Genomic DNA, 17,702 nt, shown 5'->3' on the forward strand with positions numbered 1-17,702 from the left:
GGCTTAGGGCAGTGGGCACTGCCCCAGCACCAGTGGGGGGACTGCTAATGGACAAGAGGACAGCCAGCAGAAGGGGCTTAGGGCAGTGGGCACTGTCACCCGGTTCCAGGTGGCACTGGCTGACTTTCCTTCTCCATTTTCTAGCAGGTGTTGATACGCAGGACTTCAGCTGTACATCCCCACTGTACTCCTGGTCCCCATCTGACTTGGGCATTGGAAGGTCACGATTTTAAGGGATTATTTTAGCGCAAATGTGTGACAGTCCATCACTCAGCAGGAGAACAGTAAAGATGATAAGCAGGATCATTCTGCTTAGGCGGAATTTCCCTAACTCACCAATCATCCAAGTATCTGCTAAAGACAGATTCCCAAGTCCAGCCCAAGGGGGAGCCCAGCCCCGGGTGTTCCAGGATAGGCCAGGTCAGGCAAGGTCTCTAACAGATGCCCCAAGCATGAGGAGCACAGCTTGGACAGCAGAAGGCTCAAGGACTTCTTCAATAGTTCTGAGTGTCAGGCCAAGGACAGGACCAGTAGTTTCCATCGAGAGAATAAGCAGGCTTGAGAGAAACATCAGAAATTCTGCTCAAAGAACTCCCTGACACACATCAAGTCCCTGAATGGAAGGAAGCCCTTCAAAAGCACAGCACACTTTAAAATAAACTTGTTTTTCTTAGTATAAAACACAAATTCATAAACAAACAAACAAAAAACCCCAAACAGCCTTAAGTGTCACAAGGAAGACAATATTGTCCCCCTGCAGGTGGGACCTAAAGGTGAGCCTGTCGCACTGTAGTGCCTCCTCTTTGGGAAGCTCCTGTGGAGCCTGCCGAGCGCATGGAGACCAGCTGCAGGTGCAGAGTGCTTCCAGTTATCACTGACCACCCCTCCAGGGAAAAATGGGTAAGATCACCTTTTGCAGTAACTTCTGAGCCTTTTCTCCTGGTAACAGGCGTAACCCAGCTGTTGCCTTGAGGACCAGAGGGGTAACCTTCCAGAAGTCAAAGGGAATTTCTTGTTTAGCCACATCCAGTAATTCTTGAATCCCCTGCGTGCTCTGTGAACATTGTAAAGATAAGGTGGGTTCTGTCAGAGCACAGCACACAGGCTTACAGGTGCCCCCCATCTACTTGGCTGTTACTAATTTACAAATACGATTTTTTCTTATTTTCCAGCTAGGCAGGAAACAGTGACTCAAATGGTACTGGAGGTGTGTATGTGTGAACCAGAGACTGAGTGAATAAGGAGACATGCCCATGACCACCAGAACGTGGCAAGTTAGGACACATAAACCACATGGATAGTACACCGAGGAACCATTCTTCACCTATCCATCTGCTCAAGATCCAAGTAGGACAAGACACTACATCAGTATCGGAGTAGGGCACAGCTCTGGAACGGTGTCACTGGTGAATCAGCAGGCACAGTGCCATGGGGGCAATTTGCCAACATCTGTCCAAGTGGAAAACACACATTCCTTTTACCCAGTGACCCATCCTAAGAATTATCCAAGAGATAGCCTTGAATGGCGTGCTATGGCACATGTAGAATGGTGTGCTATGGCATGTGTATGGCACATGCGGCCTTTTTTCATGCAGTTAACAGCGAAAGACTGGACGTCAAATAAGGGTTCTTCAGCTAAGTGTGCACTAATACACTGATACCTGAAGTCAGGAAAACAGGGACGTTCTTCACACACAGACTGCAGATGATCTCCAAGTTATATTGTTAAGTGATCAAAGTAAAGTGTTCAACAGTGTGTCATTCTCCCGTGTATAGAGAGTATAAGGCAGGCAGGGGGTATACAGGTGCACTTGCTATGTACACATAAAACAGCTCTCGAAGGATCTCTAAGAAACCAGGGACACTGGTGTTTCGGGGGGACTGGAATGGGGGGGAAGTTTTCACAGCACGCCCCCGAACAGCTTTCGAAATTTGTCCCACTTGAATGTGCTACCTACCGAAACAAGATTTTAAAAACCCTGTAAGTTTATTCTAAAGATATCTAATTTAATCAATAATTTCAGTTTTCAATTTGTTTTTTAATCTAGCAATAGGAAAGCAAAGCTGTAATTACATTGTATGAGATCATGAGGCACTTGTGGGCAAGAATAACATATTAGCTTATGATTTAAGAAATCCTTAAATTAAAAGGACCTTATAACTAGATTAGCAACTAGTTTCACTCCTACCTTGGTGGAAACGCAGGGTGTTACAAAAGTCTTAGTGCAGGTGTAAGCTTTAAGAACTTTAGAAGCAAAAATGCTACCAACTGACAAAAAAATCATTTATTTATATTTTTAACACCAATTATTCATATTTCTTTTAAAACTTATTTAGTTTTGTAAATTTTGCATAATATATATTTTTAATTTTAGTTTTTTGTTTCAGTCAGTTTGATATCTTCAATCAGAGGACCTGAAATAAAAAATTAAAAGTGTATTATACAGGACAAATATATAATTCCACTTATGTGAAGTATTGAGAATAGGCAAATGCAAAGAGACAAAAATTTATTAGTGGCTACCAGGGACTGGGGAGAAATGAAAATGAGTTATTGCTTAAGGAATACTGAGCTTCTATTTGAAGTGGTGAAAACTTTTGCAAATAGACAGTGGTGATGGTTGTACTACATGGTGGATGTTGTCAAAGAGAGACTGATAGCAGATATCTTGCTTTGATTTTGGGGTTTTCTTAACTCAGGAAACCAAATATTCACTTTAAAGAAATCCCTGACCAAAATACAATTCGCCAATGGCTTTTCTTTCACCCAAAGTTGCAAATCCTCTTTCCTGTTCAAAGCCAGGCTTACTAAATTTAAATTTAAGAAGACACGGCTGAGTGGAGGGCCACACACCATCTCATGACCTGATATCCACTGATCTCAGTAAAAAGGGGAGTACAGGGTTCAATCATTCATGTTAAGATTAGTCAATGGTTGATCTTCTGTATTTCTCCTTCCTCTTTATAAGCATCATTGTACCCAGCGTCTTTAAGTCATTTGTTTTTTCCGAAATCAAAATAGTCTTCCTACATGCATATTCTACATAGACCAAGAGGCAGTCATTAGATAGAACAAGGGGATATTGTGTGGTTTAAAACCAGGAAAGGTGTGTGTCAAGGTTGTATCCTTCCACCATACTTACTCAAACTGTCGGCTGAGCAAATAATCTAAGAAGCTGGACTATATGAAGAATGTGGCATCAGAATTGAAGGAAGACTCACTAACAACCTGCGTTATGCAGATGACACAACTTTGCTTGTTGAAAGTAAAGAGAACTTGAAGCACTTACTGATGAAGATCAAAGACTACAGCCTTCACTATGGATTACACTTCAACATAAAGAAAACAAAAATCCTTACAACTGGACCAATAAGCAGTATCGTGAAAAATGGAGAAAAGATTGAAGTTGTCAAGGATTTCATTTTACTTGGATCCACAATCAACGGCCATGGAAGCAGCAGTCAAGAAATCAAATGACATATCTGCACTGGGCAAATCTGCTGTAAAAGATCTCTTTAAAGTGTTGTAAAGCAAAGATGTTACTTTGAGGACTAAGGTGTGCCTGACCCAAGCCATGGTATTTTCAATCACCTCATATGTAAGTGAAAGCTGGACAATGAATAAGGAAGACTGATTATGGCATTGAAGAATATTGAATATATCAAGGACTCCCAGGGGAACAAACAAGTCTATCTTGGAAGAAGTACAGCCAGAATGCTCCTTAGAAGTGAGACTGGTGACACCAGTCCCTGGAGAAGGACAAGTTTGGTAAAGTAGAGGGTCAGCAAAAGAGAGGAAGACCCTCAATGAGATGGACTGGCACAGTGGCTGCAACAAGAGCTCAAGCACAGCAATGATTCTGAGGATGGTGCAGGACCAGGCAGTGTTTCATTCTGTTGTACATGGGGTTGCTATGATTCGGAACTGACTTGAGGGCAACTAACAACAACATATGAAAACAGAATAACTGCTCAGAATAAACCTATGTTCAAATTTCACTGAGTTTTGTTTAACAGCTTGGTGTCGGAAGTGGGACCCATAGAAACTCGCTGAGTGTCTCACTTTGTGTTGAGGGATCAAACAAAAAATGGTACCAAAAACGGGCCTGTGTCCAATTGTTCCCTCACCACAGCTGGAGAACTTGGTACAAATCTCCCAGGTTTGAGTTCCACTCCTTTTGTGTTGAACACTCTGAGCTTATATCTGAGTAGTTATGGACGTCTTCTCCTTGGTAAGTTACCGTTTTGTGCTGTCTGCTTGGGGAAATGGGTTCCCATCTGCTTTGTCCGTTTTGTTCCACTTTGGGGAATTTCTGTTTGGTGCTTGGGTTTCATAGGGAGTTTTCCCATTTGTGATATCTGAATATTTTCCTTGATCTGGCTTCAAGGGAGAGCAAACTGAGCTCAATAAAAGGTGTTGGATTTGATCCAAGGGGGGCCTCAAATAATTTTATTTGAATACTTCTCCCCGTTTGAGAGCAAGGAGTTACTTGCCCTGGTTTGAGTGCAAGGAATATACTTACCCTGGTCTGGGGGCAAAGAATCTCGGACTGGGTCTGAATGAGGCCCTAAATAACTGTAGTTGAATACCTGAACGAGGGAAATCAAACTAGGTTCAAGGGAGATCTCTGGTAATTTTAAGATGGAACAGATTGGAATTGCATAGCTACTTTTGTGTGTGTACATTGCCTTGTTTTGGGTTGTGTTAAAAGTGTTATGTTGTTGTTGATCGTCATAAAATGGAAAATCGATAAGGTAGAACAGGGGCATAGACCCTATAAGCCTATTGTTTGAGCTGGCTCCACAGACAAGTGAATGTGTGCTGGTCACCAAAATGCTGCCCAGTTGGATGAATTTTGTGGTGGGTCTTGAGGACTTTGGTTTTGACCTGGAGAGATAATTTGGTCTGGGATTTTTTTCCCTATGTGCCATCATGAGGTCACTGTAAGCCTCAGCTCCAAGAAAAACTGCTTCTTGTGTGTGTCTTATGATTTCGGCTTTAGTAACTACTCTGAGAAACTTTGATACAAACCGGTTCATTTGAAAACTGCACTGAAAAAAGGACGGATTGTTTATTTTGATTGGTATAATGAGGCCTCAAAAAGACAAAAATTATTATAAATTTACTTCTCTAGAAGATTCTTTAAAGCATGCAGAAGATAGGGTTATGAAAATGAAATACTTTTTCACCTTCAGATGGTATTATTATGTTAGATTAGTTCAAAGGGCTTTATTCTGATTGGTTTAATGATAAATAAGTGCTTACATAATTTAATAGACCAAATATTTCCAGGAATTAATGAAGGCGAATTCCTTCTGATTGAAGAGAAAAGATAGTAATTTTGTCCTGAAGCGAAAGAAACTGGTTGTTCCAGAATGAGAAAGAGAAAAGCATAAAAAGAAAATTTGCATGGATAAAGGTTAGAAGAAAGTGGAAAGTTGAGAAGGCCAAACTGCTTACCAATAGTTTTTAAAAAAAAAAAAAAAAGGAAAGAAATTGCTTCTTGAACATAGCCTGAAAAATTAAGGCATTTTGTCTTTCAAAATACCTAGACTAACTTAAACATGAATGCGGAAATTATCGAACAATATCATTAATACCACACATAAGTAAAATTTTGCTGAAGGTCATTCAAAAACGCTTGCAGCAGTACATTGAAAGAAACTGCCAGAAGTTCAAGCCGGGTTCAGAAGACGATGTGGAATGAGGGATATCACTGCTCATGTCAGATGGATCTTGGCTAAAAGCAGAGAATACAAGAAAGATGTTTACCTGTGTTATACTGACTATGCAAAGGCATTCAACTGCGTGGATCATAACAAATTACGGACAACTGTGCGAAGAATGGGAATTCCAGAACGTTTAATTGTGTTCACGAGGAACCTGTCCATAGACCAAGAAGCAGTGGTTCAAACAGAACAAGGGGATACTGCATGGTCCAAAATCAGGAAAGGCATGTGTCAGGGTTGTATCCTTTCACCATACTTATTCAATCTGTATGCTGAGTAAATGATCTGAGAAGCTGTACTATATGAAGAAGAATAGGGCATCAGGATTGGAGGAAAACTCATTAACGACCTGCAATATTCAAATGACACAACCTTGTTTGCTGAAAGTGAAGAGTACTTGAAGCACTTACTGATGAAGATGAAAGACTACAGCCTTCACTATGTATTACACTTCAACATAAAGAAAACAAAAATTCTCACAACTAGACCAATAAGCAACATCATGACAAACATAGAAAAAACTGAAGTCAAGGATTTCATTTTACTTGGATCCAAAACCAACGCCCATGGAAGAAGCAGTCAAGAAATCAAGTGATGTATTGCAATGGGCAAATGTGCTGGGAAAGACCTCTTTGAAGTATTGGAAAGCAAAGCTCTCACTTTGAGGACTAAGGTGTGCCTAACCCAACTTTTCAATTGCCTCATAGGCATGCGAGGAGCCCTGGTGGCACAGTTTGAATCCAACAGCCTCTCCTTGGAAACGCTATGGGGCAGTTCTACTCTGTCCTACAGGGTTGACCAAAGAAGAATTGATGCATTTAAACTATGGTGTTGGTGAAGAATATTGAATACACCATGAACTGCCAGAAGGACATACAAATCTGTCTTGGAAGAAGTACAGCCAGAAAGCTTAGAAGCAAGAATGGCTAGACTTCTTCTCATGTACTTTGGACATGATATCAGAAGGGACTAGTCCCTGGAGGACAGGACATCTTGCTTGGTAGAGTAAAGGGTCAGAGAAAAAGAGGAAGACTCAACGAGATGGATTGACACAGTGGCTACAACAATGGGCTCAAACATAACAAGGACTGTAAGGATGGCACAGCACCAGGCAGTGTTTCGTTCTGTTGTATGTAAGGTCTCTGTGAGTTGGAACCAACTTGATGGCACCTAACAACACCAACTAAAACATATGTAAATGAACTGAAATTGCACAAATTTGTCTAGCCAATGAATCTTAGAAGGGAGGGAGAGTCTCACGCCTCTGTGCCACACCCTCAGGCCTGTAGCTTACCCACAGAGCCCCAGTGGAGCTTTTGAAGAAAGGATCCCTCCGAAACAGGTTAAGACTTTTATAAAGATAAGAACCACAATAAAAAAAATTTACCCCCCTCAGTTTTCTATGTGTAATAGAACTAAATTACATTTCTTAAATGTTATGGTATTAGCTAGAGTTGACACTACTGGTATACCGAAAAAAAAAAAAAAAACACTTTCAGACAAATGCAGCTGTGTAAATACTTCTGTCTCCCTGCCCCCACCCCCCACCAAGGAAAAGGATTAGTTTTGTTTCCCAAAAGCAATGCTTTTTAAAAATTTTATTTTTTTTCTCCGAACACCTTTGCACTCTTCAAACTTTGGGGATGTAAAAGAGTTTGTGAATGCATTGGCAGAAGGGGTAACTACCCACACTAACCATAGCAGAAATTAAAGCTGAGGAACATTTAAAGAAAATGCTCATTCATTAAATCATTTGGAGATAGCAACAATGAATACATTGCTTGTTGAGAATCTCTTCATAATATTGTAAAATTAGTTCTGACCTCAAAGGCCTTCTGAGAACAGACCTAAAATAAAGTGTCAGTTTGTTCTAGAATATAAGAGCACACTAAAGGAAAAAAAACTTGAAAAAATTTGCCTTGGTTTATAGTGTCTAAATCTGAAAAGCTTTGAAATATGTTAAAATCTTAGAAAAGTTGCTCAATTCCGATAGTCTTATATCTTTGATTTACTGTTTATTATCTTTGCATATAATATGCAAAGTTCTTCTTCTGAGTAACCTGCCTAGGGGGATAATCGTCAACACCAAAATTCAAAGACGTCAATTCTTCTTCGGACTTCCTTATTCACTGTCCAGCTTTCACATGCATATGAAGTGATTGAAAATACTATGGTTTGGGTCAGGCACACCTTGGTCCTCAAAGTGACATCCTTGCTTTTTTTAATACTTTAAAGAGGTCTTGTGCAGCAGATTTGCCCAATGCAGATATGTCGTTTGATTTCTTGACTGCTGCTACCATGGGCGTTGATTGTGGATCCAAGTAAAATGAAATCCTTGACAACTTCAATCTTTTCTCCATTTTTCATGATACTGCTTATTGGTCCAGTTGTGAGGATTTTTGTTTTCTTTATGTTGAGGTCTAATCCATACTGAAAGCTGTAGTCTTTCATCTTCATCAGTAAGTGCCTCATGTATTGTTTACTTTCAGCAAGCAAGGTTGTTCATCTGCATAACACAAGCTGTTAATGAGTCTTCCTCCAATCCTGACACCCCATTCTTCTTTATATAGTCAATCTTCTCGGATTATTTTGCATAGCATACAGATTGAATAAGTATGGTGAAAGGATACAACCCTGACACACACCATTCCTGACTTTAAACCATGCAGTTGTTCTGTTCAAATGACTGCTTCTTGGTCTATGGACAGGTTCCTCATAAGCACAATTAAGCGTTCTGAAATTCCTATTCTTTGCAATGTTATCCATAATTTGTTATGATTCACACAGTTGAATGCCTCTGCACAGTCAATAAAACACAGATAAAAATCTTTCTGGCAATCTCTGCTTTTAGCCAAGATCCATCTGATATCAGCAGCGATATCCCTTGTTTCACGTCCTATTATGAATTCAGCTTGAATTTCTGGCAGTTCCCTGTCGATGTACTGCTGCAAGAGCTTTTGAATGATCTTCAGCAAAATTTTACTTGTATGTGATATTGATATTGTTTGATAATTTTCAGATTCTGTTGGATCACTTTTCTTTGGAGTGGGCATAAATACGGATCTCTTCCAGTCAGTTGGCTAGGTAGCTGTCTTCCAAATATCTGGCATAGACAAGTAAGCACTTCCAACACTGCATCCGTTCCTTCAAACATCTCAGTCGGTATTTTGTCAATTCCTGAAGCCTTGTTTTTTGCTAATATCTTCAGTGCCACTTGGACTTCTTCCTTTAGTATCATTGATTCTTGATCATATGCTAGCTCCTGAAATGACTGAACATTGACCAATTCTTTTTAGTATAGTAACTCTGTATTCCTTCCATTTTCTTCTTCTTTTTTAAACAAGATCAAGGTTTATTTTTTTCATCTGAAAAATTAGTTTGTTTTTAATAGAATAAAGTGAATATGGAAAAATATATTTATTTTTATTATTGTACTTCAGATGAAGGTTTACAGAACTAGCTTCTCATTAAACAGTACACATTTGATTTGTGAAATTAATTCTAATTTTTACCTTCCATCTTCTTTTGATGCTTCCCGCGTCGCTCAGTATTTTGCCCATAGAATCTTTCAATAGTGCAACTTGAGGCTTGAATTTTTTCTTCAGTTCTTTCAGCTTACCTTTAGAATCCTTTATTGTCACTTTGGTTAAATAGATATCCATCTCGGTGACCTATGATAAATCCTGACAACTCTGAAACTTTGTGGAAAGCCACATTAGATCTGTACCCCCTTTGTAAGGAGAAAGGTGCTAAAAAAAAAAAAAAAAGCTTATTTAATGTGTTATGAGTTGCATGAAATGTGGTCAAATTGAGAGAAGTGTCTAATTTTCTTTGGGTTAAAAATTTGTGTGTCATATCTTATATCTTACCTAATATAAGACAACAAGAGGATATTATCAGTCACGATTTTAGTTTTTTTATTGCTAACTTGTTTACAACTTTGTTCTTTAATTTAAATCTAGCAGCCTTTATGCCAGTGGGTTTCAACTAAGGGTCTATTCCACTTACCTCTAGAGTTTTATTAATATTCTGATGTTTAGAAACTTGATAATCCTGGTACATTCTTGGTATATCCTAAGTATATGCTTTTTATTCGTATGTTTCAGGATTACTCTATGTTACATCTACAGTTTTTTTTCTCACTAAGGATTATGGTCATCCATTTAAAAAAATAGGAAGTAAGGTTAATCACTATGTTTAGAGATATTTTGTTTAAAGTTTTATTTTGGGTTGACTTATATTTTGCTTTGCATTACTCATTAATGAATTCTCATCAGGTTTTTTACTTGTATGAATGTATTATTAGTATTAACCATGGCTATTTTTAAGTGTTATCATCTGCAGAAAGTTCATACTTCCATGATACCTGCAATAAACCATAGCCTAGAGCTTTGTATTTCTTTTTTCCCCAAAAAAAGGACTCAGGAAAGGACTATGCCAGAGATTTAGACATGGACTTCTAAAAGGCACTGCTTATACCACTGGGGTGAACCAAGATTTCAAGAATTCTTACGGAGAAGATGATGGGTTCACAACTGCTGAACCAGGATAAATGAAATAGCAATTAATTACAGGACTGTGTGGACTAAGATTATTATGGGATTTATGTGGGGGGATATTATTTGATGTTTAAATGTTCTGTTTTCTGGGTATAAGGAACCATTTCTCCCTTCTCCTAAACTATAATTATTTAATACACTATGTTTATGCAAACAAAGAGAAACATCATTTCTCTCTCCCCAGTCTCTCTGGAATTGGAAAACTCTTAATGGGTCTTCTTATTTATTTTTTTATGGCAAGTATTTGCATAAATTCAATAAGAATCTTTTAACAGGGCATAATTGGAAATCTCGGTTTTATAACCAAGCTTTGACTGGAATATCGTATTTGAGAACGATACTCAGAGAATCAGGTACGACCAGACTTTTTTAAAGAGAACTAAGACTGACTTTATGGAAGCAATGATACTTGGCTTCCTGGCCTCAAAAGGCTTTTACAAATTTAATCTGAAGTTCCTTATGAGTACTTCTATCAAAGCAGCTTAAAAGGCTATATGATAAATTACCATTCTTGCTGCACCTATGTAAATAAAATGAACAGCCACATTTTAGATTAAAAAAAAAAAATCTCTGCTTTGAAATTGTCTTTTGATTGAGAGGAGGGTGACCATAGAGAGAAATTTTATGTTTCAACAGGAGATTGTGGCAAGCCCTCATGGGTTATCAAATTCTGGTTTTTGATCATTGTCTTTAAGAAACCACAGATAACTAATGAGTTTGTTTTCTACTTGTAGATTAGAATTGTTCTTGTTACATGGTTTATGTTGTTCTCTATGTATCCATAAATAATCAAACACCCAAAAAGGAAATTTGGAAATATGAGACTAAGGCTGAAAGACATCAAAAAATTGACTAAACGGCTATGAAATCAGGGTCCACTGACAAAGAGAGCATTAATTGGTTGTTCTATAGCAACCATGATACTCTTAGTCACTGATATTGGTTTAAACTACGTAAATACATATATGTATATATATATATTAGGTTACAAATGGTATTAGACAGATACAAATAATTACATTATAAAACAGATTAGCTCTTGATTATTCACCTACTTCCCAAAGAGGAGTTTGCACTTTGGTAAAAGAAAATTGTTACGGACATGTTAATGACACCTAAGTGGAAGTATGTTAAGGTATAGTTCTGGCAGAACTTCATGACTAGAAATGCAACGCCTGCTGCAGATGCTCCTCTTGCATTTTCCTCTGATTTGTAGTCACGGTTAGAAAATATGGCTTCGTGGGCCAGAGAAGCATTTCAGATCATTGGCTGATACATTCTCCCCATTCTGATCTTTAATATTATTATCAAACTACTAAGCTTTTTGGCGTCTGGGTTCTTAAAAGCTGAATAAGATCTTCGGATAGAATGGTGCCAGGCATATCTAGGGTGGCTGGCCTAGGAGGAGGGCTGACTCCATTTTGTTTTGCACTCCAGCTTCTACTTTAAAGCTACAAGGCTTCTACTAAAACGCTTCGGCATTTTGCTGAACAGGCAATATGGCTACGACAAGTCCAGACAAGTACAGGCTATGCTTAGACAAACCTGGGCAATCCCAGGCAGGATCTGAGAAAACAATTTTTGCCAGAATGTGACCATGCCTAGGCACGCCCAGGCAATTCCAGGCAAATCCAGAGAGGGTCAACCAATCAGAATCTTGCTGAGAAGTTACTATAAATATTTCTCCTAAGTTCCAGCAAACTGGAGCACTGCATTGAGAGCCTCTCGACCCTGTGTTTCCCAATTTGCGAATTGTTTTCTCCCGTAATAAACCTCTTTGCTTTAATTTCAAATAGAGCGTGAATTTTTCTGCTTGTTGACATTTGGGTGGCAGCGGTGGGATTCGAAGTGCTCTTGCCTCCAGCAACCCTGAAGAACCACAAACCTGGAGCCTGCTTGAGTCCTTTGAGCTTAAACCATCTCCCAGGTTCTTGGGGGTAGTCTCCAGGTTGTTGTTGTTAGGTGCTATCGAGTCAGTTCTGACTCATAGCGACCCTATGTACAACAGTACAAAACACTGTGCGCCATCCGCACAACTGCTGTTATGCTTGAGCCCACTGTTGCAGCACTGTGTCAATCCTAGACCCTATATAAGGGTCTTCCTCTTTCTTGCTGACCCTCTACTTTACCAAGCATGATGTCCTTCTCCAAGGACTGGTCCATCCTGATAATATGTCCAAAGTTTGTGAGACGAAGGCTCGCCATCCTTGCTTCTCAGGAGCATTCTGGCCGTACTTCTTCCAAGACGGATTTGTTCATTCTGCTGGCTGTCGACAGTGTGTTCAGTATTCTTCGCCAACATAATAATTCAAAGGCATCAATTCTTCTACAGTCTTCTTTATTCACTGTCCAGCTTTTGCGTGCGTATGAGGTGACTGAAAACACCATGGCTTGGGTCAGGTGCACCTTAGTCCTTAAAGTAACATCTTTGCTTTTCAATACTTCAAAGAGGTCTTTTGCAGCAGATTTACCCAATGCAATGTGTCATTTGATTTCTTAACGTTGCTTCCATGGGAATTGATTATAGATCCAAGTAAAATGAAATCCTTGACAACTTCAATTTTTTCTCCATTTATCATGATGTTGCTTATTGGTCCAGTTGTGAGGATTTTTGTTTTCTTTACATTGAAGTATAATCCACACTGAAGGCCATAGTCTTTGATCTTCATCAGTAAGTGTTTCAAATCCTCTTCACTTTCAGGAAACAAGGTTGTGTCATCTGAATACAGCAGGTTATTAATGAGTCTTCCTCCAATTCTAATGTCCTGTTCTTCATACAGAACAGTTTCTCGGATCATTTGCTCAGCATACAGATTGAAAATGTATGGTGAAAAGATACAACCCTGACACATGCCTTTCCTGATTTTAAACCATGCAGTATCCCCTTGTTCTACTGGAACGACTGCCTCTTGGTCTACGGACAGGTTCCTCAAGAGCACACTCATTGTTATCAATGTTATCCATAATTTTTCGAATGCCTTTGAATGGTCAATAAAACACAGAAACATCTTCCTGGTATTTTCTGCTTTCAGCCAAGATCCATCTGACATCAGCAGTGATATCCCTCATTCTATGTCCTCTTCCAAATCCAGCTTGAATTTCTGACAGGTCCTTGTCAATGTACTGTTGCAAGTGCTTTCGAATGATCTTTAGCAAAATTTTATTTGTGTGTGCTACTGATATTGTTGGATAATTGCCGCATTCTGTTGGATCTCCTTTCTTTGGAATGGGAACAAATATGGATCTCTTCCAGTTGGTTGGCCAGGTAGCTGTCTTCCAAATTTCTTGGCATAAATGAGTGAGCGCTGCCAGCATTACACTCATTTGTTGAAACACCTCAATTGGTATTCTGTGAATTCCTTGAGCCTTGCTTTTTGCCAATGCCTTCAGTGCAGCTTGGACCTCTTCCTTCAGTACCATCAGATCCTGATCATATGCTATACCTCCTGAAATGGCTGAATGTCAACCAATTCTTTTTTGGTACAGTGACTCTGTGTATTCCTTTCATCTTCTTTTGATGTGTCATTTAATACTTTATCCATAAAATCCTTCAACTTTGCAACTCGAGGTTTGAATTTTTTCTTTAGTTCTTTCAGCTTGAGAAATGCTAAAGCATGTTCTTCCCTTTTGGTTTTCTATCTCCAGGTCTTTGCACATGTCATTATAATACTTTACTTTGTCTTCTTGAGCTGCTCTTTGAAATCCGTTAAGCTCTTTACTTCATCATTTCTTTCTTTTGCTTTAGCTATTCTACATTCAAGAGCAAGTTTCAGAGTCTTTTTTGACAGCCATTTTGGTCTTTTCTTTCTTTCCTGTCTTTTTAATGAACTTTTGCTTTCCTCATGTATGACGTCCTTGATGTCATTCCACAACTCCTCTGGTCTTTCAGTCATTAGTGTTCAATACGTCAAATCTATTCAGGATCCCCTTAAATGAGAAGTTAGAACAATTCCAGATAAAAGTTTAATTGTTCTCTACACCAGCCCTTATAACACTCCTGTGTTACCTGTTTAAAAAATTAGGTTCCCCATATATTTGTCTTGTGTGATGTTGAATATAAGCTTAAGTCTTGAACTAGGTTCACAGACCAATGAATTTCATCTCATTTTGTATTTGAGTTTCTGTCTTGTCTCAGGAAGCTACAAGTTGAGCTCACAATAACTACAAACTATTTGAAAAGTGCACTGAAAAAGATAAATTGTCTATTTAATTGGTATAACAAGGACTTTAAATTATTCCAAAATTTGCTTCTTCACAGGATCCCATAAAGCATGCAAAAGGACAGTTATGAGAAGGTAATAATTTCTACTTCCGGGTATTAGTATTATTAAAACTAGATTATAATACTTCCTCAAAGAACTTACTTTGGTTTAACCATAAATAAGCACTTATATAAACAAAACAGTCCTAATATTCCCAGGAATTAACGGAAATGAATTCATTCTGATAAAGGTTTATGTTTTGTATTATGTCAACCTTAAAAGCAAAATCTTAAGAGCAAAACCTTCTTAAGTAACTTAAATTGGATATTATATGAAATGTGTTTTAAGGAAAAGGGGAAATATGTCTTAAAGTAAAATGGGAAAAGGGAAGTATAGGACAAGCCTAGTGGGAAAAAAAAAAACAAAACCAAAAAACAGCTAGCCAAGAAATTTACAAAATTTCTAAAAAGCTTTAGTATTTACTGGGTAGATCAAAGGTTATGATAAAGAGAAGGCAAAACTGTTTACCAAGAGTACCGTAAAGAGCTGTAAAAGGGAAAGAATTTATTCACCTTTTGTCTTTGAAAATACCTGGGCCAACTTAAACATCTGTAAACAAACTGCGATGATTAATTCTTTTCTTTGACCATGAGCCAAAAGATGCAGGATCAGGTCCACTTGGCTCCCAGACTTTGAGGCCATGGAGCTCCAGGGAATCTTTTGAAGGACCCCTCCTAACTAGGTGAAGGCCATTTAAGGCAAAAGAAAATAAGAAAAATGTTGTCTTACTATAATTATCAGAAATTGGGTGGATCTCCCATCTTAACAGAATTGTAAACAAGTTCTCTCTATTGCAGAGGAATTCTAATAAGCCAAAAAATAGAAATCCCAATAAGACATACTTGAAATAGCCTGGAGAAATGTTTCCACCCCTAGCCAGAGACTTAAGGTTATATACATATCAATGAACTTGTCAGTTGAGCAGAGACTTTCTGAATTCCAAAACCAGTGAAAAAGCTAAAGTTAGACTGGGGAAAATATGGGAAATGGTAAAAAAGTTTGAATGAAAATTTAGAATATTTAAACAAACTTTGTTTCAACAGTAATTATGATTTGCGGTATATAGGCTTAAAAATAATTTCCAAGACCTTCAGGTAACTTGGAGCCCTGGTGGTGCAGTGGTTAAGAGCTACAGCTGCTAAACAAAAGGTCGGCAGTTCAAATCCACCAGCCGCTCCTTGGAAGCCCTATAGAGCAGTTCTACTTTGTCCTATAGGGTCGCTATGAGTCGGAATCGACTCAGAGCAACGGGTCCGGTTAGTTGGTTTAGGTAACTTACTAATATTAATACTCGTTATAATTTAAGTTTATATGCTTTTGCTTTTTATGCTACAGAGAAAGGATATATATACACACACACACACACACACACACACATATAAACCAAAACTAAACCCACTGCTGTCGAGTTGATTCTGACTAATACCGACCCTATAGGACGGAGTAGAACTGCCCCCATAGGGTTTCCAAGGCGCGGCAAGTGGATTCGAACTGCAGACCCTTTGATTAACAGCCACTGTGCCACCTGGGCTCCATATATATATAGGAGTCTGCAAATGAGTGTGTTCATTTTTTTTGCCACTTAAAGGTTTGTACTATAAGAGATATTATTAAAAAAGGCACGTATATGATATGGTCAAAGTTTTTGTCTGTCTGGCTACAGTTTGATGGGTTAATTTATGAGATTTTAAGAGCTTCAATGTCAAACAGCATACAAGGCAAAGAACTGGATTTTTTGTTGTTAAAATAACAAAATTTTCTTTAATTACCTGGTTGAGGGGTAATTTATTCTTTGTGTAATCTGCCTGGAAGGCAAGGGTTCTGCTTCCAATTAGAAAAAAAATCCTGAGTCTAAAACCAAGTCACACGGCTTTGAAAAAAGCTAAGGATTTTACCTTCAAAATATTTGGTTACATAACTTAAGTATTGTTCCTTGGTGACCTATGATAAAATCCTGACAATTTTGAAACTTCATGGAAAGTCATGGAAGATTTTTCCCGCTTTATAAGGGAAAAGCTATTAAAACAAAAAGGTTTATTTAATGTATTATGAGTTACATGAAATTTGTTGTCAAATCAGGAGAAGTGTCAAATTTTCTTTGGGTTAAAATTTATGTGTCAGTAATGTTGTCTGATGTTGGACAACAAACATATAAGACTGTCATAATTTTACTTTTAATTGCTGACCTGAACACTAATGACTGAAGACCAGACAAGTTGTGGGATGACATCAAGGACATCATATGTGAAGAAAGAAAAGGTCATTAAAGAGACAGGAAAGAAAGAAAAGACCAAAATGGATGTCAGAAGAGACTCTGAAATGTGCTCTTGAACGTAGAATAGCTGAAGTGAAAGGATGAAGTAAAAGAGCTGAACAGAAAATTTCAAAGGGTGGCTCAGGAAGAAAACTATAAAGTTTTATAATGAAATTTGCAAAGATCTGGAGTTAGAAAACCAAAAGGGAAGAACATGCTCAGCATTTCTCAAGCTAAAAGAACTAAAGAAAAAATTCAAACCTCAAGTTGTAATACTGAAGGATTCAACAGGCAAAACATAGAATGACGCTAGTATCAAAAGAAGATGGAAGCAATACACACAGTCACTGTACCAAAAAGAATTTGTTGACATTCAACCATTTCAGGAGGTAGTATATAATCAAGAACTGATGGTAATGAAGGAAGAAGTCCAAGCTGTACTCAAGGCATTGGTGAGAAACAAGGCTCCAGGAATTGACAGAATACCAATTGAGATGTTTCAACAAACGGACGCAATGTTGGAAGCACTCACTCATTTATGCCAAGAAATTTGGAAGACAGCTACCTGGCCAACCAACTGGAAGAGATCCATATTTGTGCCCATTCCAAAGAAAGAGGATCCAACCGAATGCGGAAATCATTGAACAATATCATTAATGTCACCTACAAGTAAAATTTTGCTGAAGATATTTCAAAAAAGGTTGCAGCAGTACATGGACAGAGACCTGTCAGAAGTTCAAGCCAGATTCAAAAGAGAAATGAGGGATATCATTGCTGATGTCAGGTGGATCTTGGCTGAAAGCAGAGAATACCAGAAAGACATTTACCTGTGTTTTATTGACTATGCAAAGGCATTCAACTGTGTGGATTATAACAATTACGGATAACATTGCAAAG

At 38.3% G+C, this 17,702-nt stretch overlaps 1 protein-coding gene across 14 annotated transcripts in view; it reads right to left on the reverse strand.

Annotated features, from left to right (window-relative positions):
• Positions 1–17,702, reverse strand: part of ENTPD6 (ectonucleoside triphosphate diphosphohydrolase 6) — a 45,222-nt gene that overhangs the window by 14,518 nt on the left and 13,002 nt on the right. For all 14 annotated transcript variants that reach the window (XM_023731376.1, XM_023731374.1, XM_023731370.1 and 11 more), the window contains one exon: positions 911–1,054. In XM_023731376.1, coding sequence (XP_023587144.1) covers positions 911–1,054 — 144 coding nt within the window. The remainder of the gene's footprint in view (positions 1–910; positions 1,055–17,702) is intronic.

This window comes from Trichechus manatus, unplaced genomic scaffold, assembly GCF_000243295.1.
Source record: "Trichechus manatus latirostris isolate Lorelei unplaced genomic scaffold, TriManLat1.0 scaffold00042, whole genome shotgun sequence".
Taxonomy (NCBI): domain Eukaryota; kingdom Metazoa; phylum Chordata; class Mammalia; order Sirenia; family Trichechidae; genus Trichechus; species Trichechus manatus.